General features: G+C 39.1%; 1 protein-coding gene across 2 annotated transcripts in view; it reads right to left on the reverse strand.

The window, feature by feature from the left end:
* PIR (pirin) overlaps positions 1-25,598 on the reverse strand; it is a 98,114-nt gene that overhangs the window by 18,854 nt on the left and 53,662 nt on the right. For both annotated transcript variants that reach the window (XM_066356997.1, XM_066356998.1), the window contains exons 6-7: positions 18,745-18,829; positions 3,806-3,850 (exon numbers count right to left, since the gene is read on the reverse strand). In XM_066356997.1, the coding sequence (XP_066213094.1) occupies positions 3,806-3,850; positions 18,745-18,829 (130 nt within the window). The remainder of the gene's footprint in view (positions 1-3,805; positions 3,851-18,744; positions 18,830-25,598) is intronic.

The raw sequence follows: 25,598 nt of genomic DNA on the forward strand, positions 1-25,598 counted from the left end.
TTCCTGTGTCAATTCATATTTCTAAATTAAAAAAAAAATTGACTGATTTTAGAGAGAGCAAGGAAGGGAGAGAGAGAGGAGGAGGAAGGGAGGATGAGGGAGAGAGAGAGAGGGAAAGAGAGAGAGAGAGAGAGAAACATTGATTTGTTGTTCCACTCATTCATGCACTCATTGGTTGATTCTTGTATGTGTCCTGACTGGAGATTGAACCCACAACCCTGGAGTATTAGGACAACGCTCTAACCAACTGAGCAACTTGGCCAGGGAAATTAATATTTTTAATAGTCCTCCTAAATATCTATTTTAAGGAATCTCTCCGGATTATTTCCTGAGTCCAAAGTGCTGTCTATTTATTCCAGCCCAATGCACAAAGTATATGAATATATAATACTTATTTAAACAGAACAAAGGTGCTTGACATTTTGAAAGAGATAATTACTTGCTTATCAGCTCTTACCATCTGTGGCTGGCAGGTGCCATCCTGGTTTTTATAAGATAAAATTGAGGCAGTAAAGTCAGAAAGCATTTTCTGGATTCCCTCTATAGATTTTATAAATAGGTATATATTCAACAGCTATTTCTGCTTTGCCATTTCTTTTTTTCTCTAGTGATTTGTTTTTTCCCCCTTTTGTTTTTCTCATTAACATCTCTATTAGGAGGTGAGAAGAAGGAAAGTAAAGGGATAATATTCAAATGAGGTCATCTGATCAGTCACTCATTGGATAAAGCAAAGTCCCAAGAGGCCAGTTTTTGGAGCTAGATTCTCTCCAAGGTCCAGCTTACTCTGGACAGAAGCAAGTTCACTCCCACGCTACAGACTGTGACCTCATTTCCTGCCAGATGTTTTACACTTGTGGCTCATGGTCATGAGGGGGGATCAAGCCAGTAAGTAGAGAAGACTCAGGAAAATATGCCTCACCTACAGAAAAACAAACAGATGTGCAAGTCATTCTTCCCCTTTGAACTTGTAAATTCTTAGACTAAAGGTCTATCATAAAACTACTGATTAAAACAGGTTTTGAAATATTTGTTAATTTTCCTCTTCTTTATCCTTACAACAGTATTTAAACCAAAATCAAATGTAAGTTTTGCAGTGCCTACAAGATAATAAAGGTTTTTACATTTTTAAATGGTTGAAAAATATCAAGAGTAGTATTTCATAATGTAACTGTGTAGAATCTTCATTTCTGTAATGTGACTTTTCCTTCCTTTCTTTTTGATTCTAACTGGCCTCATCAAGCACCCTGACTCACCTGCCTCCTTCCTCCTTGCATGTCCACTCATCCACTCCCTTAATCACTAAACCCTCAGTGCAGCATCAACAGCTTTAGTAACAAAGCCTTGTGTCTGTTGACCTCAGAAACCGAGTTTTAGTCAAACTAAAAATAACATTTAGGCCTGGGTTGTGTTTCAGCTCCAGGCCCAGAAAAGCAGAGTGACCCCACAGACCACACCCTTGAAAACCAGACAGAGTGACGCCACGGCTGACATCAGGACCAGATGCACTGATCAGCAACCCCTACTTAGTGCTGACCAATCAATAGAGGCCATGATCCTAACTCCCTCTGTCCCCAAGATTAATGATTTTTCCCATATATAACCCATTCTGTGGAAGCCACAAGGAGCCAGATGTTAGAGGTCTGACTCACCTGTGCCTCTGACTTGGCGCCATTTCCTGAATAAACCTTTGCTTTTTTGATATAAACTCCTGTTCATGTCTTGTTGGGCTTTGATATAAACTCCTGGTCATGTCTTGTTGGGCTTTGATATAAACTCCTGGTCATGTCTTGTTGGGCTTTGATGTATGCAGGCAAACAAACCCTTGTAGTTCAGTAATAGTAACAGATGAGAAATATATGCAATTCACCTTTCAGTGCTCATAAATACAGTTTCATTGGAATAGCCACCCCAATTGTTTCTGAATTAGTTGTGCCTGCTTTTACGCAACAAAGGCAGGAATACATCATTGCAGTTGAAACTGAATGGCCAACAGTCATGAAAATGTTTGCTATCTGGCTCTTTACAAAAAATTGGTTACCCTTGTTTTTTCTCATTATACACAAACATTTCTGGCATCCTTACCACCTTAGGAATCATGTGCTTTCCTTATTACTTTCCATTTGTGCAGATTATTTTGTTTCCCTTGAAATCATTGGTTTGGGGTGTTATCTCCATAAAAATGGTTCCTACTCTCCATTTTTATAAAGAACTATGTGATACTAAAGATTGTCAAAAAGATCATAAAAAAATGGTGTTTCATCTCTTCCAGATGGTTAATATAGTTTAATGTGTATGCATATGGGTTTGTGATACTGCTATAAATTTTTTCACATTTTATCAAATGCAAAAATAAATGAATTTTGCTTCTGACTCATAATTGAAATGCTATTCAATGAAAGGGGAACTAAGCCCATTTCTGCTGTATCAAATCAAAACACATGGGTTGGTGTTACCATGATTTCCCAGAAAATATGTCAGGCAGTTGAACACCCCTTTTGGAGAAGATAAAAAATGGTTTAAATGGCTCTGAGTGCCTTCAAACCCTGAGAAGCTGTCATCAGTAAGCCATCTGTCTAGGGATGGAAGTGGATTGCCCAAGGAGGTGGCCATGTTAGGGCCCCAGGAAGTTCCCTGTTGAGGAGGCTAGCTTGCCAGAGTGGAGTGGTAAGCACCCGACTCAAGTTAGTCTCAGAAATTGGATTGTTGGCTTGCACCTTGGAGTAGTCAGATGCTCTGCTCCACCCCCATCCAAACCATGCATCACTGTCCAGGAGAGGCAGGAAAGGGAGAAGGGAAGCTGGTTCTCTTACTTTAGATTTTCCCAGAAGCATAGTCTTACATGCATATTTGAGTGCAAGGAGTTTACTTGGGAGGTGGTCCTAGGAAATATTAGTACAAGAACGTTAGGACAGGGAAGGCAGACAACAAAGGGTGTTATCAAACATCCACCCACTGTGGGCTGCTTGACCATAATCCCACAGGACACTCTAGGAAAAGGTCTCACACACAGGCCTCGGAGTTATCCCACTTGAGGGGTGAGATAGCTTCCAGGAATGGTAATTCTCCAGCCCTGAATGGGGCAAAGCAGCAGGTTTCAGAGAAGACTCAGGCCAAGAGACAGAAACACCACTGACAGTTGGAAGTTGGTCAGAGAGCCCTGATGAGCTCGGATGACAAGCTGGTGGTATGGTTACTGCATGTCATTGTACAAAGAATATGGGGAGGAGTGTAGGGAGTGGGATTGAGGAGTACTTGTTCTAGTCCTGGATTTAACCCTGGCAAATTAAATAGCTATCTTTGGACTTTACTTTTCTCATCTATAAAGTAAGAGTTGGTTGAGTCTTGAACATCCCTTCTAGACTAGACTCAACAAACGATGCATATACTACCCTTAGATTAAGAGAAAACCTCCTTCCACTTCACAGGAGATGATAGATTCTTGCTTCCCTTGGAGCCTGTTAGAGCTCCATCCCTTTATCAGTATGGAGGTTGTCAAAATGTTAGCAAATTGTCAACGTACATAATCATGCCTGGACCTTATATTTGCACACAGGCCACAGTAAAATGGCTGATATCATGACTGGTGTTTGTACTTTCCTCCCTCTCTGAACATGCTGGAAGCTGAGAAGTGTCCTACCCTGGGTGTACAAGTACGTACTAGGATGTAGAGAAAGCTGGTGCTAGACAGGAGGAGGTTTAGTATTCAATTACATGAAAAAATATTCAATGACATCTTACCTTTCCTCCCCTGCAGTAGTTTAAATTATATTGCAATTGAACCCAAAGCAACATAAACATCACTTACCAATATACACGTTTCCAGAAATGGTATAAATGAAGCTTGTCCACCCTGAAAAAGGACCAGTAACATTAAAAGGTTAGTGTCCAAAATACCAAAAGGAACAAAGATATAACAATATATTTAACAATATCTATGCATGTGAAATATAAATATATAAATTTATATAATATATAAAAGATAAATTTGGAGATGAAATTCTTTGTTTTCTTTTAGATATATATTTTAAAAATTAAATTCTGTGAGTTGTTTAAAACACACACATGCACACACACACACCCCTAAACCTAAACGACTTAACCCCAAAGGCTTTAGAGCCACCCAAGTAGGCAGTGTACAATTTGCTATATTAACAAACTGCTCCTTCCAGTTCTAATACCATGCTAATAAATGCAACACAATAGCTTGGCTTATCTTTGGTTTGCTGTGCTTCTTTCTTTCCAGGAAGAGAATGCTAAAAATATATTTTTCTTTACCTAATTGCACTTTAGTTTCCAGCAAACTATTTTTTTTTCTATCCTAAAACAGAGTGTCAGATCCAGGGATGTATAATTTGGGGACATAAACGGGCTTTGGATGGACTGTGTACTCCTTGGAACTGTCCCCACAATTTTTCCAGTATGGATACTTTTCTATGAAGAGGATACACAGCAGGGGTCCCCAAACTACAGCCTTTGGGCTGCATGCGGTCCCCCTGAGGCCATTTATCCAGCCCCTGCCGCACTTCGCACTTCTGGAAGGGGCACCTCCTTCATTGGTGGTCAGTGAGAGGAGCACAGGATGCGGATGTGCTCCTGCAGTACTGTATGTGGAGGCGTCGCTCACGTACAGTACTACTTCCGGTGATACAGGACGCACACGTCACGGCTCTGGAAGCGTGTCATATGACGCACATCTGGTTTGCAGCTGCGGCGCCCCACATCACTGGAAGCAGTGTGAAATAACAGCAGAAGTAGGAAGAAAGACAAAGCACTATAACCATTACTATACAGTACAATGGTCCCCATACTCCCCCAAATGTACAACATCATAATGGCCCCTATAACCTCCCTTTGCCCAAAAGTCTCCCCCCACATTACTACACACCATGTTTCCCCTATTGTAAGACCCTGTCTTATATTAATTTTACCCCCAAAAGAAGGGGGCTGTCTTATTTTTAGTTCCCATTGAAATACTGGTCAGTTTTTTAATTTAAATTTACTTGTTCTTTAATTTAAATATTGTATTTGTTCCCATTTTGTTTTTTTACTTTAAAATAAGATATGTGCAGTGTGCACAGGGATTTGTTCATAGTTTTTTTTTTATAGTCCGGCCCTCCAACAGTCTGAGGGACAGTGAACTGGCCCCCTGTGTAAAAAGTTTGGGGACCCCTGATACACAGCATTCACCAGACTCCTCCTGTGACCCATGGCGCCAAGAGTTCAGAACCACAGACCACCTGCCATTGGCTCTCTGAGCACCAGCACTGGATTGTTATGGACGTTTAAGTTACTGTGCTCACGGCCCAGAAGAGGTCCTGTGGTGCCAGACAGACACGAATCTAGAAACGGCAAACTCAGAACAGAATCAGGACATCACTCTGTGCCTTCAGTGAAAAAGAAAAAGACCTAGAAGTGAATGCAGGAGAGTTTCAAGTGGAAAGTCAGGGCCCTAACTGGAGTCTGTGTGAGAATCAATGTGGTGACACAGTAAACGAAACAAAGGCAAAGGCAAGGGTGGAAGGATCCCAGAGGACGTCTCTTGTCTCTCGGGATGTGGTGGCAGGTGGGTTGAAATGTGCAAGAAAATAACAAAAGAAACGGTATAACTGGTAAAAACTTGACATAAGTTTAGTCTGGTTAAGAAAAACTGAAGCCTGACCAGGCAGTGGCGCAGTGGATAGAGCGTCAGACTGGGATGTGGAAGACCCAGGTTCGAGACCCCGAGGTCGCCAGCTTGAGTGCGGGCTCATCTGGTTTGAGTAAAGCTCACCAGCTTGGACCCAAGGTCGCTGGCTCGAGCAAGGGGTCACTCGGTCTGCTGAAGGCCCACGGTCAAGGCACATATGAGAAAGCAATCAATGAACAACAAGGTGTCGCAACAAAAAACTGATGATTGATGCTTCTCATCTCTCTCTGTTCCTTTCTGTCTGTTCCTATCTATCCCTCTCTCTGACTCTCTCTTTCTCTGAAAAAAAAAAAGAAAAAGAAAAAGAAAAACTGAAGCATAGCAAAAGAAAGACACTTGGGCAGATGCCAGAGGATATTTTTTTCACCTTCGTATTTCACATTTTTTTCTTCTCTGAGATTTTACTAGAATAAGTTTTAAGGCTGCGGTAAGGAACACTTGGCTCATAGCACACACTTTTCCTCCCTTATTGACCCACTCGCTCAGTCCTCTGAGCTCAGTCTAGCATCGTTTACTGAACCACTCACTTTGGGTGGAGATACGAAGATGAACGAGGCACAGCCAAGTTTTAAAGTCACGCCATTTTAGGGAGGGTGGTTCATGGTACATGCTGAAAGTACATGCTAACAGTTCACAGCGCCATTCCATGTGTCTTATCCGGATGGGCTGCCTGGACTAGAGTATTTCTCTCCTTGCTTTCTAATGGATGCTACGCTTCTCTGGTCCTATTTAGCCTAATTTTTAATATAACTTTGCAACAAAACCCCTTCCTTACCTGCTTTTTAAACATTTCACCATTGATAATTTCTTTTTCAAAATGTAAATACCCTTATTGGTTTTTTTTTCATTATAAAAATTAAAAAACATGAACTTGAAAATACAGGAATGGTAAAAAGTAGGTTTACAGTTGTGAGTGATATTCTTTTGGGTTAACAAAGCTATTGTAATAATTTGCATTTTTTCCCATACAAACAACTGTAAACCCACTTTTGCCCATGCCTGTATTTTAAGATCGTGAAAGTATGTGATGTCATCTAAACAGAAAATCTTTCTGCACTCTTCATACTTACCCTGACATGAATAGTGTTAGTAATTCTGTATTTGTACTTTCACTTTCTCTTATCTTTTATTTTTTAGGTGAGGGGAGGGGGGGAGATAGTGAGGCAGACTCCCTCATATCCCCTGACCAGGATCCACCTGGCAATCCCATCTGGGGCCAATGCTCAGGTACTGACCTATTTTTAGTGCTTGAGGCTGATGCACTCAAATGGAGCTATCCTCAGTACCTGGGGACATGCTCAAATCAACTGATCCAGTGGCTGTGGGAGGGGAAGAGGGAGAAAAGGGGGAAAGAGAGGGGGGAGAAGCAGATGGTCACTTCTCCTGTGTGCCCTGACTGGGAATCAAATCCAGGATGTCCATACACCGGGCCAACACTCTATCAACTAAGCTACTGGCTAGAGCCAGGTTTTTTAAATTTTTTATGCACTATACATTATTTGCTTAAGAACTAGAATTACCTCAATGATCTGCTTTAGATATCTCCTTGGGAATGACCACAAAGCATTCCACTGTAAGGACATGTCATAATTTATATAAGATATTAAAAAAGTAATAGTTTCTGAGTTGACAGGACCTCAAAGTTTTGAATTGACCACTGGGTTGTTTGGAATTATTTTGATTGTTCTAATTTCATCTCTCCTCTTCTCACTTTGCTTCATTTCTATGTCCCCTCCAAGCAGAAAACTAGTCTTCACGTAATTGCCTAGGACCTAGGTTTATTTTCTTTCCTTTGTTATCTTCTTATATGATCTAAAAGGACCACACATTTGCTTTAAAAAATGGCCAAGTCAATTTATTAAGTACATTCGCCTACTTTTACTCTGTGAAAAAGTCTTCTATTAGGATATAGAGACCATCTTCTTTAGGAATAGCATTCATTCTGGTTACTGGTTGGAAGGCAGAGATTAGAGGGAATGGAATAGGAACATTCTCTTTTTTTCCCCTTCTTTTTAACATGTTGTCCATCTGCACTTGTTTGTACTAAACTTCGTTTAATTTCTATCAAAAATTGTTTCTTAAAGCTACAGCAAAACAAGAGCCAAATTCTGTGAATGCTTACTGTATGTTTGAGAACTACCACATTTGATTAAAATTCCTTCTCTGCTAAGTGCAGAACTACATCAGCAAAGAGTTCTCTTGTGAAATTTTCAAATCCTCCTCCACTTGCTATCTTCTCCCACCTCTCCTCCTACTTTTAGTTCCTACATCAGGAATTGACACTATTCCCGCATTTCTTTTGTGCTGTCAGAGGTCACTGGTCCTACAGTTTCCTGTCTTCTACAAATGTCCTCTCCAACCCACTGGCCCTTCGCAGCTGGGAAGCTCTTCCCTTCCCTTGGGCAGTAACAAAGAAAATTAGTTAGGATGGAGGTCACATTTTACCTCTGGCCCTGAAGGATAGTTTAATCAGTAACACATTTAAATCAAACACTCTTAGTCAAACATAAAAAATGTAAAACTTTTCTTTTAAATATGTAAATCATTTTTGTGGCATTTGCTCTCATTTCTACTGAGCTTCCCAATTCTTGCAAAGGTCCCTAGTGAGAGCTTCACTTGGCCTACATTCCTTGCCTTAATCCAGCTCATTTTCTTCCTGCCTCTCAGTCTTAGAGTTCATTAGTTCAATGAACTTTGTAACTATTCCTTACACATATAAGTTTAGAAAAGTAGAAAAATATGGCCTGGTGACACCCCAATCCTTGACAAAGGTCAGCTTTGGGAATGGAGGATGAGAGGGAAGAAGTGAGGGAAACAGGGCTAGGAAGAAAATGAACCTCTCCCAAACTGGGGGTCACACAGGTGGCCAGACCTCAGAACTGGTTTCCAGAAGCCCCCACAACTGTGTTCAGTGTGGGCAAGTAGCCCCCTCACCAAGAACCTCATGCCAGGCCTCCTGGGACAGGAGGCAGAGCCACCTGATCCATTTCCCTTCCTCCTCATTTCATCAAATTACTTTTAAAATTTTATTTTGGGCCCTGGCCAGTTGGCTCAGTGGTAGAGTGTCAGCCCAGCATATGGATGTCCCGGGTTCAATTACTGGTCAGGGCACACAGGAGAAGTGACCATCTGCTTCTGCACTCCTTCCCCCCCTCTCTCTCTTTCCCTCTCTCGTTCTTCCCCTCCTGTAGCCATGGCCTCCAGGTCAGGACCTAAGAAGAGCTCGGTTCCTGAGCAACAGAGCAATGCCCCAGATGGGCAAAGCATTGCCCCCTGGGTGGGCTTGCTTGGTGGATCCCAGTCGGGGCGCATGCAGAAGTCTGTCTCTCGGCCTCCCCTCCTCTCAATAAAATAAAGAAAAAATTTTATTTTGAAATAATTTCAGACATACAGAAATGTTATAAATATAGTACAGAGAATGACCATATACCATTCACCCAAATTGTCCAAAAACTGACACGTTATTATAAATGCTTTATCATTCCCCTCTAGAAATATATACCAGTTTTTTTTCTGTAATATTTGACAGCAAGTTTGCAGACCTGACTGATACCACTTCACCTTGAAATAATTTTCAGTGTATATTTCCTAAAAAACAGAGATATTTTCTTACATAACCAATGTACTTATAAAAAGTTATAACATTGATACAATATCAATGAACAAATTGTGACCATTAATAATACACTACTACCGAGGGAAAGGGTGTGGGGAGGTAGAAGAGGGTGCGGGGGATAAATGGTGATGGACAAAAAAATACTATTATCTTTGTAAAGATACTCAGATTGTGCCAGTAGTCTCAGCAAATTTTTCATGGCTTAAAGAAAAAACAGATGTCAAGTCCAGAATGCAATCCAGGTTCACTTGCTATATTTGATTGCCATGTCCAATTTCTTTTAATCTAAAATGTTCCTCGGACTATTTCTTTCCTTAAAAGTACAGACCACTTATTTTATAGAATGTCCTTCAGTTTGGGTTTGTCTGATATTTCCTCATCATTAGACCAAATTTTTTTTAAATTCCTCTTTCTTCCAACATGAGAGAACAGTTTTTTATTTAATTTCAATACTTTATTTAATTTAGTAGAGCACAAAGGATAAAATAACATATACAGCCCTATTTATTTCATCTCTTTCCTCTCTTTTACAGATAAAATCATACAGGTAATAGAACTATCCCTTACCAGTTGCCTCCAATCCATTTCCTTTCCTTCTTTCTTTTCTTCTCTTTTCTCTTTTTTTCTTTCCTTCCTTCCTTCCTTCCTTCCTTCCTTCCTTCCTTCCTTCCTTCCTTCCTTCCTTCCTTCCTTCCTTCCTTCCCTCCCTCCCTCCCTCCCTCCCTCCCTCCCTCCCTCCCTCCCTCCCTCCCTCCCTCTTTCTTTCTTTCTTTCTTTCTTTCTTTCTTTCTTTCTTTCTTTCTTTCTTTCTTTCTTTCTTTCTTTCTTTCTTTCTTTCTTTCTTTCTTTCTTTCTTTCTTTCGTGAGAGGCAGGAAGGCAGGGAAGCGGGGAGAGACAGACTCCAGCATGCGCCCCAAATGGAATCCACCTGGCAGGCCCACTTGGAGATAATGCTCTGCTCATCTGGGCCAGTTGCTCCGAATGGAGCCATTTCAGTGCCTGAGGTGAGGCCATGGAGCCATCCTCAGCACCTCGAGCCAAATTGCTCGAACCATTTCAGCCATGGCTGCGGGAGAGGAGGGGAGAGAGAAAGAGAGAGAAAGAGAAGGGGAAAGGTGGAGAAGCAGATGGTCGTTTCTCCCATGTATCCTGACCGGGAATCGAACCTGGGAGTTCCACACATCGGGCCAATACTCTACTACTGAGCCAACCATCCAGGGCCCCAATCCAGTTTCTACACACAGAAAATGTGACCTTTTTGGAATTCCAAGTTCAATCAGTGTAGTGGCTCCTGCTTTCACAGGACAAATCCCAACTCCGGACCCTAGCGGACAGACTCCTCAGTCTGGTCCTACACTTCTTCTCTAGCAGCATCCCCCTCTGCTGCTCCCACTTCCTTAGTTCATTCTAAGCCAGCAAACCCCTGCAGTAATAGAGGAGGACAGCGCAGCAGCAAACCTTAGAGAGGCCTTGTGGTGCCGTGTAAAATAAAACCACTAAGTAACTATACAACAGAAATAAAAACACACAATCACAGTCAGAAAGTACAAGTTTAAAAATCAGCAAATGAGCCTCAGGGAGATCTAGGACCAAACTTTTAAGCCCTTTGAGCCAGGTTTGGTGTATAAATAAAGAAATAATATGTATATCACAGGGCTTTTGTGCTGTGCAAGTGGCACTGTATGTCTCCATGTATATAATACATATATACCCATATGTGTGTTATATGTATTTCAGCTTATCTACACAATGCCTGCACTTAGTAGACATTTAACAAATGGTAGTTTCCTTCCCTGCTCCTTCCTCCTTTTTCTACTTTCTTCCACGTTCATGCAGGTCAGAAGGTTGTAATGGATGCTGTGTACACTTATGAGCTGTGACCCAGGCCAGAGAAGAGACATCACCAAAGAGGTGGCCCTATGTTCCCCAGGACACTTCCCTCAACTCCAAGCTAATGGTCCCCTTGCAGACTGCATTAAACACTGAGCAAAGCTCAGCAGGGCCACTGTTTCCAAAATGTAGAGAACACAGCCTTACTGTCCTTCTCGAGAATATTATGGCACTTAGGATGCTGTCTGTGTCCCAGAAAACATTGCAGTCTGGAATTGGTGACATAAGGTGGACTTTCTAATCCTACACCAATTGACAGTGTATAAGATCTCTAAGCTGGCAAAGCACAGGCATTCAATACCTATTTTATAATTAAACATAAACAGCAAGAGAGAGAGATGCCAGCTTTGTAGATATGCCATCTGGAAAAAGAAAGGTTATTATAGAACCTTGTAAAAATTCCATTGAAAGAAAATGAGAAAAACACCCATTTTACTAAATATAGTGACTGACATCAATAATAAAATACTCAACAATATTGCATAGAATGGTACCCACACAAAGATGCTTGAGACAACTGATTTTTCAAAATAAAATATACTCAGAATTTGTTTCAAACATTCTAGAATGACCATATGTCTAGTGGTCATACAGTCTGTGTTTATAAGCCATGAGCATATAACATTATAAACTGTCTCTAAAGATCCTATATTTAAACAACAATAATTTACAATCTACAGGAAAACCTTCCCTATGGTTTGGTCCACTTTGATAACACTGAACATTCATTGCATCGGAGGAGACTAACAGAAAAATTTAGAAATAAAGGAAATTTAATATTTTGAATGAGAAATGTAATAGCAACATAAGCTCTTAGGAACAAATACCCTCAGATGATATGCTTCTATGTGCCCAGAATAGAGCTTAGCCAGCTGGGGGACAAATTCTGTGGATTATTTTCTTGTTAATAAAATAGCAAGAAAAAATGTATTAGAATCCCCTGGAAGCTTATCCTACTCTTTAGAGACTAAGTCTATATTGGCATTTTCTTAAAAATAAGACATTTAATATGATCATTTTTAACTCAAATGATACATGTTATTACTTTTGGTTTTATTTGAACAGACCTTTTCTCCTCTTCAAATATACAGTATTTACAATTGGTTTTTAAATGCTCAGGAAAAGTCAGAAGATAATTCAAGTATGTAGTTATACTAAAATTATATTTATGGCTGTAAACTAAAAACTAATTTAGCCATTCAAACTTAAACTGAAGTCAAGTTGATAGACAATTAAGTACTAAAATAGATAAAAGTTTGAGGGTTTAATAAAGCTTCAGGAAACAATAAAACCCCCAAATAAGTAGAGTATGTCATAAATACCCCTAGGATTATTATAGGACAGATTTAGACACCTGACTGGTTTTAAGAGAAAAAGATTTTTTAAACAGAACCTGGAAATAAATAAATAAAAATACACACACACACACCCTTGTCAAAATTGAAATGTGTTTCAATTCCTAGAATAGTTTCTTACTTTACATTGTTTCTTAATGTAAGGGTAAATTAAAGATGATTAATTCTTTTAAAGACAATATATCAAAAAAATAGAATACAATCTTCAATGTGATGTGATTATTCATTTAAAATTTTCAAAAATAGTCCTTTTTATAACCTGACTGTAAAATCTTGGGTTTCTTTACCAATATATTCAAGGAACTACCAATGGGGTACTTGTCAGTAAAGTTCCACTGATTTGTCTGGACCTTAGTAGTTAAGAGCCATAGTAAAAGTCACACTGTATGGGTTAGAAATCTCAGTTCCAACACTCACTAGCTAGTTGACCTTGAGTAGGTTACTTAACCTCTTTGTATCTAAGTTTTCTCATCTGAAAAATGGGATAACACAGTCCTTACCCCATAAAGTTGTGAGGATTGCAGATGTTAGTTAGTACAGGGGAAGCTCTTAGAGCAGTTTCTGGCAAACAGTAGGCACTTAATAAATGTTAGTTATGATCATTATTATTATTACAAAGTGATTCAGTGAACTGTGAGCTCCTGAAAATGTTCATGACAATTCCCATCATGGATTTTTATCATTTTTTTACTCTTTTTCAAAACCACATTTAAAAAATGCAATCACACCTCCCCATACCTGAAAGTCAATTTCAGGTATATATATATTGAAAGAAAAAACAAAAAAAGAAAGCATCTATAATAGAGATAATTTTTATGACTTAGGGTTAGGCAATGATTATTAAAGAAACCACAGAAGCACTAATCATTAGGAAACAGATTGATACATTTAAAGAATTTTTGTTTATTAAAATATAGAAAATATAATATAAGAAGAGTGGACAACAGGCAAAAAATAAGAAAAGATATGTAACACAAATAACTGACAATTCAGAATATATAAAGAGCTCCTATAAATCAATATGAAAAACACAAGAAACCCACCCAAAGGAAAATATGACAATTTTATATTTCAGGTTCAGGTTGATGTTTATCACTGCTTTGAAGACTTACTGATTAAAATCTACAACTGTTATGAGTATGTTCTAAGTATGAGAGGAATGGTGACTCAATATTCTAATATCCTACTGGTAGATAAACAGCTTTGCAAAAACTATCCATGAATCAAATCAGGTATTGTGTATAGTGAACAAAATAAACATCACTCTTGTCTTTGCCTATAAAAACACCTGAACACCCAAAATTCCACATGAATCATTCATGTTTAGGGCATTCTCTCTCTCTCTCTCTCTCTCTCTCTCTCTCTCTCTCTCTCTCATTTTTTTGTAGCAGAGACAGAGAGAGGGACAGATAGGGACAGACAGACAGGAAGGGAGAGAGATAAGAAGCATCAATTCTTTGTTGCGACACCTTAGTTGTTCATTGATTGCTCTCTCATATATGCCTTGACCGGGGGGCTACAGCAGATTGAGTGACCCTTTGCTTGAGCCAGCGACCCTGGGTTCAAGCTGGCAAGCCTTGCTCAAACCAGATGAGCCCCCGCTCAAGCTGGTGACCTTGGGGTCTTGAACCTGGTCCTCCGCGTCCCAGTCCGACGCTCTATCGACTGTGCCACTGCCTGGTCAGGCTGGGGCATTCTCTTTTAAAAAGCAGATAATGACAATGAAAAGACATGTAGGCAAGTACTTTTAGGAGAATTCACCATGTGTTTCTCCAGGCTCACTCAGCTTAAAAAAAAAAAAATCACCAACAAGAAAAAAAATCAGTATTTCATTTTTGAGTTGTTGATGATATGGATAAAAAGTCAAGCATTCTGAAGCAAGATCACAAGCTTGACAAGTTGACCCTAAAATGCCCTCTGCCTCCTGGTATTCAAGCCCTATGTAATCCCCTCTCCCCAAGTGTGGACTGCACCTGCTGACTTGGTTCTAAGGAGCAGAAAAAGTCAAAACTGATGGGCTGTCACTTCTGAGAATAGGTTACAGAAAGACTCTGACTTCCATCCTGCTCCCCCTTTTTGGCTTTCTCACTATCCAGCTCAGATGAAGCCAGTGGCTGTGTTGTGAGCTGCCCTACAGAGAGGCCCACGTGGCAAGGAACTGCCAGCAGACTGCACCAACAACCCTGAAGAACCTGAAAGCTACCAACCACCACGTGGCTGTGAGCTTGGAAGTGCACCTTTCCCAGCAGAGCCCTGGGATGACTGCAGCTCTGACTCACACCCCAACTGCAGACTTGTAACCATACCTGAGCCTGAGGACACAGCTAAACTGTGAGACACTGAGCGATAATGAATGACACTGCTTTAAGCCACTAGTTTGTTATGCAGCAATACATAGATAACCAATACAATTAGCCTTATTTAAACATATGCTAATGTGATTTACTGGGTAAATCTCATATGCATGGCATTAAAATCTACTTTCTAAAAGATGCATTAAACATTTATTTCTCCTACCCCGGCTTTATTAAGAAATAACTGATGTGGCTCCTTGCCTTTTTCTTTTCTCCTTGGAAGTAAACACAGAAGCAAAAATATATTAACATTTAAGAGGGTGCATTAGTTTCCTATTGCTGCTACAAACTTGGTGGCTTAAAACATCAAAACTTAATTATCTTACAGTTCTGGAGATCAACAGTCCAAAAGTGGGGTTTCAAGGGTTGGCTAGGCAGTGTTCCTTCTGGAGGCTTTAGGGAGAATTCGTTTCCTTGCCTTTTCTAGCTTCCAGAGGCTACCTCTATATCTCGGCTGGTGGCCTCCCTCCATTTCAAAACCAGCAATTGACTCACTCTCACTTCTACCTCCATTGTCACATCTTTCTCTCACTCTGACTCCTGTCTCCCTCTTTCATTTATATACATCCTTATGATTATACTGGGTTCACCATGATCACCCAGGCTAACCTCCCCATCTCACAGCCATTAATTTAGTCACACCTGCAACATCCCCTTTACCATGTAAGGTGATATATTCAGAAGGACCAGGGCATGGGCATTTTGACAGAGCCATTATTCTGCTTACCACATAGGGGTAGGCTATGTATTTTGTAAAAAAATTTTGCTGACTGATATACATATACTGTAAAGTTAAAAGTTGACAGATGTAAAAAAGGCTTATAAAATTAAGGTTTTCGGTACCTTAATAATCCTCCATGTTTAACATTCTACATCATGCTTTTAGATACCTGGTAGCAGAGGTGCTAAGAAGAAAGATGTGGAAAACAGAGTGGCTGTTGAGGGACAAATTTTGATACAGTCAGAAGACAGAGGGTCACAGGGATCAGAAGGCACACATTTCTTGACAAAGATATTTTTTTAGAAATACAGATTTATGACCTTCTCAGTAAATGATAACAGTGTTATCTGTATATCAGTTTACAGCAAAAAAAAAAATTATATTGTTTAGCAAGATAGAAAGAGAGAGGAAACAACTACTTACTCTTCTTGTAGCCAAGAACTAACATGAAAAACGTGTGGTCAATGCAAAAAGAATCTGGTACTGTCAGAGACTTGACAAATTGGATTATTTGTAAGTGATGCACCGTGTAGCGCCATTCCTGATATTAACTGCTTTCCACATCATCACTGCATGAAACATGTTTCCTGCAAGATTAGCACAACTCCACAGAAATGTGCCTTACCCGAAGGGGATAAGGAGATGGTAAAAATTGATTCCAAATACTATTTATGGGAAGGAATTCAGAAAAATACATTTAGTCTGATTCGTGAAGGATGTTTCTAGCTTCCCTTTATTGGACATCCCTTGGGAAATGTGTATTTTCCTGTATCAGGAATGGGATGGTAGCAGTGTATGCCTCTATTTCTAGCCCATGTGTTTGGTAATGACACAATGAAATTAACATTAAATTAGCTAGATTACAAAACTCATGCCAAAAGCCAAACATAACCCAGATGTCCATGTCAAGTCTGTTTACCACGAGTAACAAAACAATCAAAATATTATACACAAAACATGTCCAGGATCTAGCCAGTGACCCACACATTTCAAGAAATATTTGCTGCAGCAAAGCACCCAAATAAAATAGACAGCCCTTGGATTTTATAATGGAATTTGACCTTGACTTGGATACAGAGACCTACCTCAGAATGAAAGATACACACAGGCTAGAAGTAAAGGGACAGAAAAAGAGATTTCATGCAAATGGAAAGATGGTTTAAAAAACAGACAAAGGGTGACCTTGACATGAATGACTTGATAATTAAATTTCTACAGCATAATTTTACCAACCAATATGTCTGATTACAGCCAGCCGAAACTATCAAGTCTGTAATAAGTGTTTTATAAGATCTGAATTGTTTGGTACTAAACAGAGAAAAATCAAATTTTGGATTTTCACCTAGTGGAAGCATGAAGAAATGTCTAGGCGTGTGCATGTGTATGCACGCGAGTGTGTGTGTATGTATGCATATGTGTGTGTGTGTGTGTGTGTGTGTGTGTGTGAGAGAGAGAGAGAGAGAGAGAGAGAGAGAGAGAGAGAGAGAACAGTATAATTAGAAGTGATATCCTGGAAAACATGTTTTTTTTCTGCTTAATAGCTGGGTTTATAAAGACTTGTTTAAAGTGAGTTTGTAATGACTCAACAATAAACATGTATTTCTATATACTTTGCTTTTGTTTCCATCCAAAATATTCTTGAAAAAAAATTCAGTTTTAAAATTCATAATGACAAAATAACACAGAGGTATAGCTTTGTTAACATTCCCTCATGAGGGAATACAAAGTGTGGAGTGAAAATGCACACGAACCATACATAGCGTGGTGGGGTCATGGAGAGTCTGGCACTCTCAGATACGGCTGGTGGAAAGCGTGACTGCCTTTGGGACTGCAGTCTGACAACACCTTTTAAAATTCACACGGACATACCTCATGACCATCCCTGGAAAACTGTCACATCAAAATAAGTCCCCATATGGAAAGACATGTGTACACAGAGTTGTGCACTGCAGACCAGTATGCAGTAGCCAAAAGCTAGGATCAAAGGGAGTGTGTGTTGACAGAAAATACCTAAATGCATTGCAGTTCACCCATGGCATAGAATACCAGAAAGAGGCTCTGCTTGGAGTGAGGATGTACGAAGCAGTGTGCAGATGATATTTTATTGAGATGTACACTTGAAACCTGTATGGGTTTTGTGAACCAGTGTCATCCCAACAACTTCAGTTGATGAAAAAAAGAGAAAGAGTCACATTTGTACATTGGAAAGGATGAGGTACAGTTTGATCAAAAAAGCAAGATGCAAAAATATATCTATGATCCAATTTTAGTAAAACAATGACAAAACAACCCCATATATGTGTATATGCATATGCACATATATGTCAGTGTAGAAAAGTAGGTGTGGAGAAAAATACAGCAAGATCTAATTCAAGGGTACATTTGGGATTCCTCCGAGGTCTGGGATTCTATAGAGAAGGTACTGCTACGGACTGATAAAGTAGGAAAAGGGGATACAGGGACACGAACTCAAAAGTAACAGAAAAAAGTTGGAGCTTATATGCTACCACACTTACTGTAATAAGAACTATGCATAAATATAGGCATATGATTAAGTGAATTAATTTTTTTTCTGTACTTAAAAATAAGAAGAATGAAAAAAACCAAAGAAGAAAATAATGGATCTGAGGTTGATGCCTAATGACCTCAGATATACAATTTTTAAAAATAAAATTGGGCTCAAATGCTTGGGGGTTTTCTAATTATTCTTTGTATTTAAATGTCAACCTAAAGGTAAGTCTTCCATAGCAATACCTTTATCAAGAGAAGCGTGTATCTCCATCAAGGATGAACCTGTTCAGAAAGAACAAGGTCGGATTTTGCCTCCGGGAACACTGCAAGTCAACACTGGCTCAGCAGTCAGTAGACCTGTGTGAAAGCCCTGCCTTGTCCAGCAAACCTTCACATGGTTTTGACACCTAGCTAATTGTTGAGCCTTAGTGTTCATATCTGTAAAACGAAGGGGTGGCCTAGATGGTCCTGACTAAATTCACAGAACTTTGTGCTGAGGTTCACAGTCAATCACATTGCAGAGAAAGTGGTCTCTTGTTTTGTTGTTGTTGTTTGTTTTGTTTTTCTGTTTTTTTCTGAAATGATCACTAAACCCAAAAACCCATCATACCTTTAGGAATAGATTGGGAATGCTTTGCTCCTTGGTCCAGTTTGAAGTCCAAATATAAGGTTGGAGTGCGAGTGTAAACCTTGGACTGAAAAGAAAGGGGAAATGATCAGCATCTTTCCAAGAATAAGGTTCTTCTTTACTTCACCTGGGTCCTTCTGGATGGCCCAGGCCTGAACCCATTATATGCACAATTCCTCCTTTGGAAGTGTTGTTAAAGTTGGGGTGGAGATCTTGGCCTAAAAGTTAGCCTCTCTAGCTTTATAATATGGTTGACAAGCTATTTCAGGATGAGAGCTATTTCTTATATGGTCTACTGTTAATGGTTTACTGGCCAATAGTTGCTCCAAATTTCTCACTTTCAGTCTTCCACTTGATATGGTAGGTTATCTCTAATCCAAATGTATGCTTCTTTTCCAGGTCTCAAGAAAGCCCTATGTATTTTGAAAGAAAAAAAAATAAGTGACTCTTAAGTATTTTTGTTTGTTCTAACTTGGCTCTCTTGCAAAAACAAGGTGGTCTATCATTGTTGACTTTAAAAAGCCATGACTTCAAATGTAAGAAAGGCAAACTTTTACAAGATTTTCCATTGTACACAGTGGCTTTGATTCTGTCAACAGTTACGTAGACTTAGTTTGTAATTCAATATGATACCATTCTGAATCACTGGCACAGACCAAAATCCAAGGGATTCTCACTGTTGCCATAAGTTTGGCATGCCTCATTGTTTATCACAAAGCCCAAATGCTTCCTTCCTCATTTTTTAAACTTAAAATACACACAAAAATGGAAAAGCCCACAATGCTAAATTTGGCAAGGAGTAAATGGAACTTTCATATGCCACTGGTAGGACTATAACTTGGTATAAACATTTTAGAAAACTGTTTGGCAGTATGTAGTACAGGTAAATATGTGCATAATCTGTGACCCAGAATTCTAACTCAAAAGTGTGTTCCCAATAGAAATGCTCACCTAAAGCCATGTACATGAATCTTGATAGTAATATTTTCAGTATTAGCCAAAAACTGGAAATAGTCGAAAATGTCTTTGACGATAAAATTGGATAAGTAGATTATAATATACTTATACAATGGAATACCACACAGCAAGGAGAATGAATGAACCCAACCACATGCAACAAGTCAGATGAATCTCACAAGCATGGTGCCGAGCACACGAAGGCAGACATAGAAGATCATATACCATATGATTCCACTTCTATAAAGTTCATTACAAGGCAAAACTAATCGATGGTGTCAAAAGTCAGAAAAGTGGTTAGCTTGGGAAGGTTAGTAAACGCATGGGGTTTTAAAGTGGGCTTCTAGGGCCTGACAATGTTCTGTTTCTTTTTTTTTTCTTTTTCATAAAATTTATTTTTTTATGAAGTTGCAACTTAAATACAGTGAAATGCAAAAATCTGAAATATACAGCCTGATTTTTTTTGCTGTTTTGTTTTTTGCCTATATACCCATATCAAGCTATAAAAAAACGATCATACCAGAAGGCTTACACATGTCCCTTCTGAGAAATCACTCCCAAAATTAACTTTGCCAATTAAAAAAATTACAACTTTTAAAAGGTATCATTGCTAGACAATAAACTATTTCAAAGTATAACATTTGACATATTTTGACATATATATCTGTGAAAATATAAATCAAGGTAATAAGTATCTCCATCACTCTCAAATTTTCTCATGCTCCTTAGTAATCCCTCCACCTTGTGCTTCCTTACTCTCTACTCCCCCAGCAACCATTGATTGCGCTTTATTGAACTTTATAAAAATGGAATCGTATACGTGTAATTTTTGTCTTGCTCAATTTATTCAATAACTATGTTGTTTCTTGACCTGGCTTCTGACAAGTGACTGGACTCACCTGATGAAAATGCTCTGAGACATATACTTGACTTGCATATGTTTTTGTAGATATGTCGTAGTATAATAAAAGTTTAGATTTATTAAAAACATGAATGCATAGACCAAAAGAGAAAATCCAGAGTCCAGAAAATCTTTTTCTCCTTGATAAAAGGCATCATTTTCTTAGAGAATAATTGTGTAAACACCACAAAAACATGTCCATTTCAGCCTTTTTTATCCAGGGCCAACCCATTCGGCCTGCCACACAGTAGGTGTTTAGTAAGAAAGTTTGAAATGATGTTTCCTAATTGAAAAATCTCTTGTATAATAATAATTTATTGTATATGTAGGATATTCATCACTATCTCTACCTACATGTAGCAAAATGCCTCTTCTTCAGGAGGGGTGAATTGATATGGTCAAAGTATACATCTGGATATTAAATTCTGGAATAGAGAATTTTAAGCAATGCCATCAGAAGATTGTTCCCTTTCCTGTGAATTTTCACATACTGAAGCTTTGGGCTTTAAATAGTCTGGTAGGTGGTTTTGCATGGTTTAGAAGGTCAAGCTGCATCGATATAGCTTCAAAGACAGGAAAAGCAAATTCCCTTGTGCACACATAAATGAAACCAGAAAGACCTGTGACATCAACTGCAGCCTGAGGCCAAAGATTCACAATCAATCTGAAGAACTTGAAACATATATAACCCAAGGACAGCACCAGCAGGACGCAGGGGCTGACTCTCCAGGATCATTAGGTGTGTAAGGCACCATATGGAAAGAATCTGGTTTTGTCTAAATGAAGACTTTCAAAATTACCATTAAAAAGATCAAGGATAAATGTCACATAATACCAGATGACTCCTCTATCTGGGCAATATTTTGCTGTCTTCCAGAAAAAGAAACCCCGTTTGGTTTAAAAGTCTTTCCTAACCCCTGCCTCAGTGGCAGATGCAGCACCCTTGTCTACAGCAAAGAGATTAATCACAAAGAGGTTCTTAGTTTAAATTTTACTAATATTCTCCCAGAATCTAGTCATAAAAATAATCTTGAACTAGAAACCCGGAGTCTTTGATGCTAGAATTGCTTTTTTTGCTGACTAGCAAGATGCTTTTCTTCTTCCAGGCTTAGTTCACTCATCTGAAAATCTCATGTTATGACTTACTGATGTTCAAGTCCAGCTCTGATCCTGAGATTCTGAATCAGAAAATTAATGTTTCCCATCGTGTTTTCATTCCCTTCTGATTTCTCAAACTAGAGCTGTAGAAGAGTGAGATGTGGCTGGGGTAAGGAAGGGCAACTCAGGCCATGGGGTGTGAGTGAGGAGCCCCTTATCAGTTCATTCTATTCTTACCCTCTGGGCTAGCTCTTTTTCCTTCCTGCCTGCCTCTACCTTCTCAAATTAATTTGTATTGTCCAAAAATAGTAATTTATCTCTCAAAGACTGCAAGTACATAGATGCACATGTTTGTACACAAAACACACAGAGAATTGTATACTTATGTATTCATTTATATAATTTTAAAAGAAACCAAACAGAAACATTATGACATTATAAAGCCACAAATATACCCTATTGTCATATAGCAAGAAAAGATCTAAAGGGAAATTTTAAATTCATTCTGAAGGTATTTTTCACATCTATATCCTAAAATAGAATTCTGATTCTAACATCATTTTTTATTAAAAATCAGATCATTGAAGGTTTCAATATAACACACATCTTGAATAATCAAATACCCCAAACCTAAAAGTATATTGTTCTATTTCAATTAATCCACAATGGGATAAAACTCAACTTGGAAGCTGTTCCCATGAGTGTGTGTAGGTGTGTGTGTATATGTGTATGTCTGCATGTATGTGTGTGTATAGATACATACATTAATACAGATTTTGAAAAACAGGTAGATTTAAAAAAAATTTTTATCCTCATTAGTAACTTAAAATAGCAATTATAAATTATATTCATTTAACTCATGGATGATAATACTAGCCTCAAATACACTTAAACAAACCTGGATTTAATTTTTCTATCGCACACTGCTAATTTGCAACCATAAATAAATATTGCCAGTAGGCACATACTTTTCTGTGTTATGATTTGTTTATTTTTATGTATAGTACAAAACTATTAATACACCCTCAAAATAGAATGAGAATTTAATTAAAGAAATTCCTTTTTTTTTGGTAAAAACTTAGCTATGTATCTATTTCCACAGGATCAAAATAAATTGGTCCATTATAACCCAAAATAAAACATTCCTCTAGAGATGGTTCAGCATGGACAGAACTAATGCCCTTCAGTTCCATCAGTGAAATTTTCCTCTTCTCTTTTTGGTCCTGATGAATAGTGCTGGCACAGGTACTAAAATCCAAAGCTACTCCTCTTTTGTCTTTCTTCTCAATTCATAGTTCTCTGTTTAAAGTATTTAGAAAACTTATCTTTAAAGGCTTTAGTCTGTATTTCAAAAGCCTAATGGCTTAAAATCTTACAGTTCAAATATCTAGTAGGCAAAGCTTCTATACTTGATCCCAAGCCAAAAGGCTGAGAAATGATGTGGCAGGCAAAGCCTCTAGCACGTAAGTAAAGTAACTCTTCATAAGAGGTTAAGGGTAAATTTTGGCTAACCAGTAAGAGTGCTACCAAATCCAAACAAGGCTTGCCTCTCTTCCTCTATAAATATGTCAGAATTAAACCTTTAATGAGCCAAAGACACCCCTCCAATAATGACCTCAAAACAACCAAGACCAAGAAGGGTCTACAAAACCACTTCCTTCCGAACCCCAACTACCTTCATCTTACATCCTTCAAAGACTTCCCACTTGCCCTGGCCTTTGGAATGATACCCTTGTCAAGCTGGCTTCCTTCCTCTGTTTTTATCTGTAAATGTGATGTTGATTAGGAGGTGAAATCACTTCCACATGGAAGGCATGTGGCTCACCACTGTCCTCCCAAAGCATGCTACGTTGGCAATGTGTGAGTAAGGCAAAGAAAAAATCTTTCATTTTTCCACTGCTCCTTTCACAATTAACTGCCACCCATTTACCCCGAATGGTGCTAATTTTGCCACCATGCTGGCCTTCCCTAAAATGTGGCAGCAATTTGTCACATGTCAGAGCTATAATAAATGCTTTTACATTTCTTTTTGGGATCTACTTCAAAGATCCATTAAGATTTAGTGATTTTTCAGGAAATGTACTCAAATTCTCAATCTTACTATATGCTCCTTAAGCAAATTATTCTAAGTAATTATACTAACAAGTGTGAATCCTCAATATCCAATAAGAAAAATAAATAGTGTTTCTACTTATTCTTGGCCGCTTACTTACATGTTGAATCACTGGATCACCCCTAATGTTGAACATTACAGTTCATTATTTTTTTCTTTTGCATGGTTACTAACTTTTTTTTTTTTTCTGAAGTGAGAAGCAAAGAGGCAGAGAGACAGACTTCTGCATGCACCCGACCAGGAACCACCCGGCATGTCCACCATGTCAGGGGGCAATGCTCTGCCCATCTGGGGTGTTGCTCCATTGCATCCGGAGTCATTCTAGCACCTGAGGTGGAGGCCATGGAGCTGTCCTCCGCACCTGGGCCAACTTTGCTCCAGTGGAGCCTTAGCTGCGGGAGGGGAAGAGAGAGACAGAGAGGAAGGAGAGGGGAAGGGTGGAGAAGCAGATGGGCGCTTCTCCTGTGTGCCTTTGCCAGGAATCAAAACCAGGACTTCCACATGCCTTGCCGAAGCTCTACCACTGAGCCAACCAGCCAGGGCCTATGGTTACTAATTTTTGATGAATATTTTTGCACATAAATCTTTGACCACATTTTATTTATTTTTGCTTCACAGTGAAATTTTGGATCTAAAGTCTAGACATTTTAAGGGCTCTTCATGTATGTGTAGGTTTATGGCTAAGTGCAATGTGGTCAAAAGCAAACTAGTCAACATGACATATGATTAAATGGTAATTTTGCTGAACATGTTTACTGCTAGTCACTGGTTTTTCTAAACTTGGTAATTTTGTTACAGCACAGGGTAGTTTTTCAACTCATTACATGATCTAAGTCTATATATTATTTTTCTCCCATCTAAACCCTTATTGTTAGAAAGTTAATACATTCCCACAAATTCCCTCTTGTTGCCCATTTAGATTTTTTCAAATATATCCTTGCCATAACATAGAAAGGAAAGATTGATTGCTGAAAAAAACTAAAGAAAAATAGAAAATACCTGAGAATCTGAAAAAAATATAAAAAAGAAAAAAAGGAATAATATGGCTACCATGTTTCAAATTAGAGCAGTGAGTGATGGTGTCATTCATTTATTAAAATGTAGAATGTCTGAAGGGGAAATAAGTTTTCACTTGTTGTCAAGACAGGTGGAAATAGGGGGAAACAAGATTCAACTTTTGGCCCTGGCCGGTTGGCTCAGCAGTAGAGCGTCGGCCTGGCGTGCGGGGGACCCGGGTTCGATTCCCGGCCAGGGCACACAGGAGAAGCGCCCATTTGCTTCTCCACCCCCCCCCCTCCTTCCTCTCTGTCTCTCTCTTCCCCTCCCGCAGCCAAGGCTCCATTGGAGCAAAGATGGCCCTGGCGCTGGGGGCTAGAGTGGCTCTGGTCGCAAAAGAGCGATGCCCCAGAGGGGCAGAGCATCGCCCCCTGGTGGGCAGAGCATCGCCCCTGGTGGGCGTGCCGGGTGGATCCTGGTTGGGCGCATGCGGGAGTCTGTCTGACTGTCTCTCCCCGTTTCCAGCTTCAGAAAAAAAAAAAGATTCAACTTTTGCTATTTCAAATTTGAGGGGCCTGGGAAACATGCAAATAGAGATGTTAAGTAGGGAGAGTACATAGGACTCAGAGGTTAGGCTTGTGCTGTGAATATAAATGTGGGAAATACAAGACTATAAATGCCTTGTAACTAAAACATCTAAATCCATGGGATGGATAAGATCACCCAGAGAGATGACTCAGGACTGAGATCCAGAGAACTTGAGTATTTTAG

This window comes from Saccopteryx leptura, chromosome X (assembly GCF_036850995.1).
Source record: "Saccopteryx leptura isolate mSacLep1 chromosome X, mSacLep1_pri_phased_curated, whole genome shotgun sequence".
NCBI classification, from domain to species: domain Eukaryota; kingdom Metazoa; phylum Chordata; class Mammalia; order Chiroptera; family Emballonuridae; genus Saccopteryx; species Saccopteryx leptura.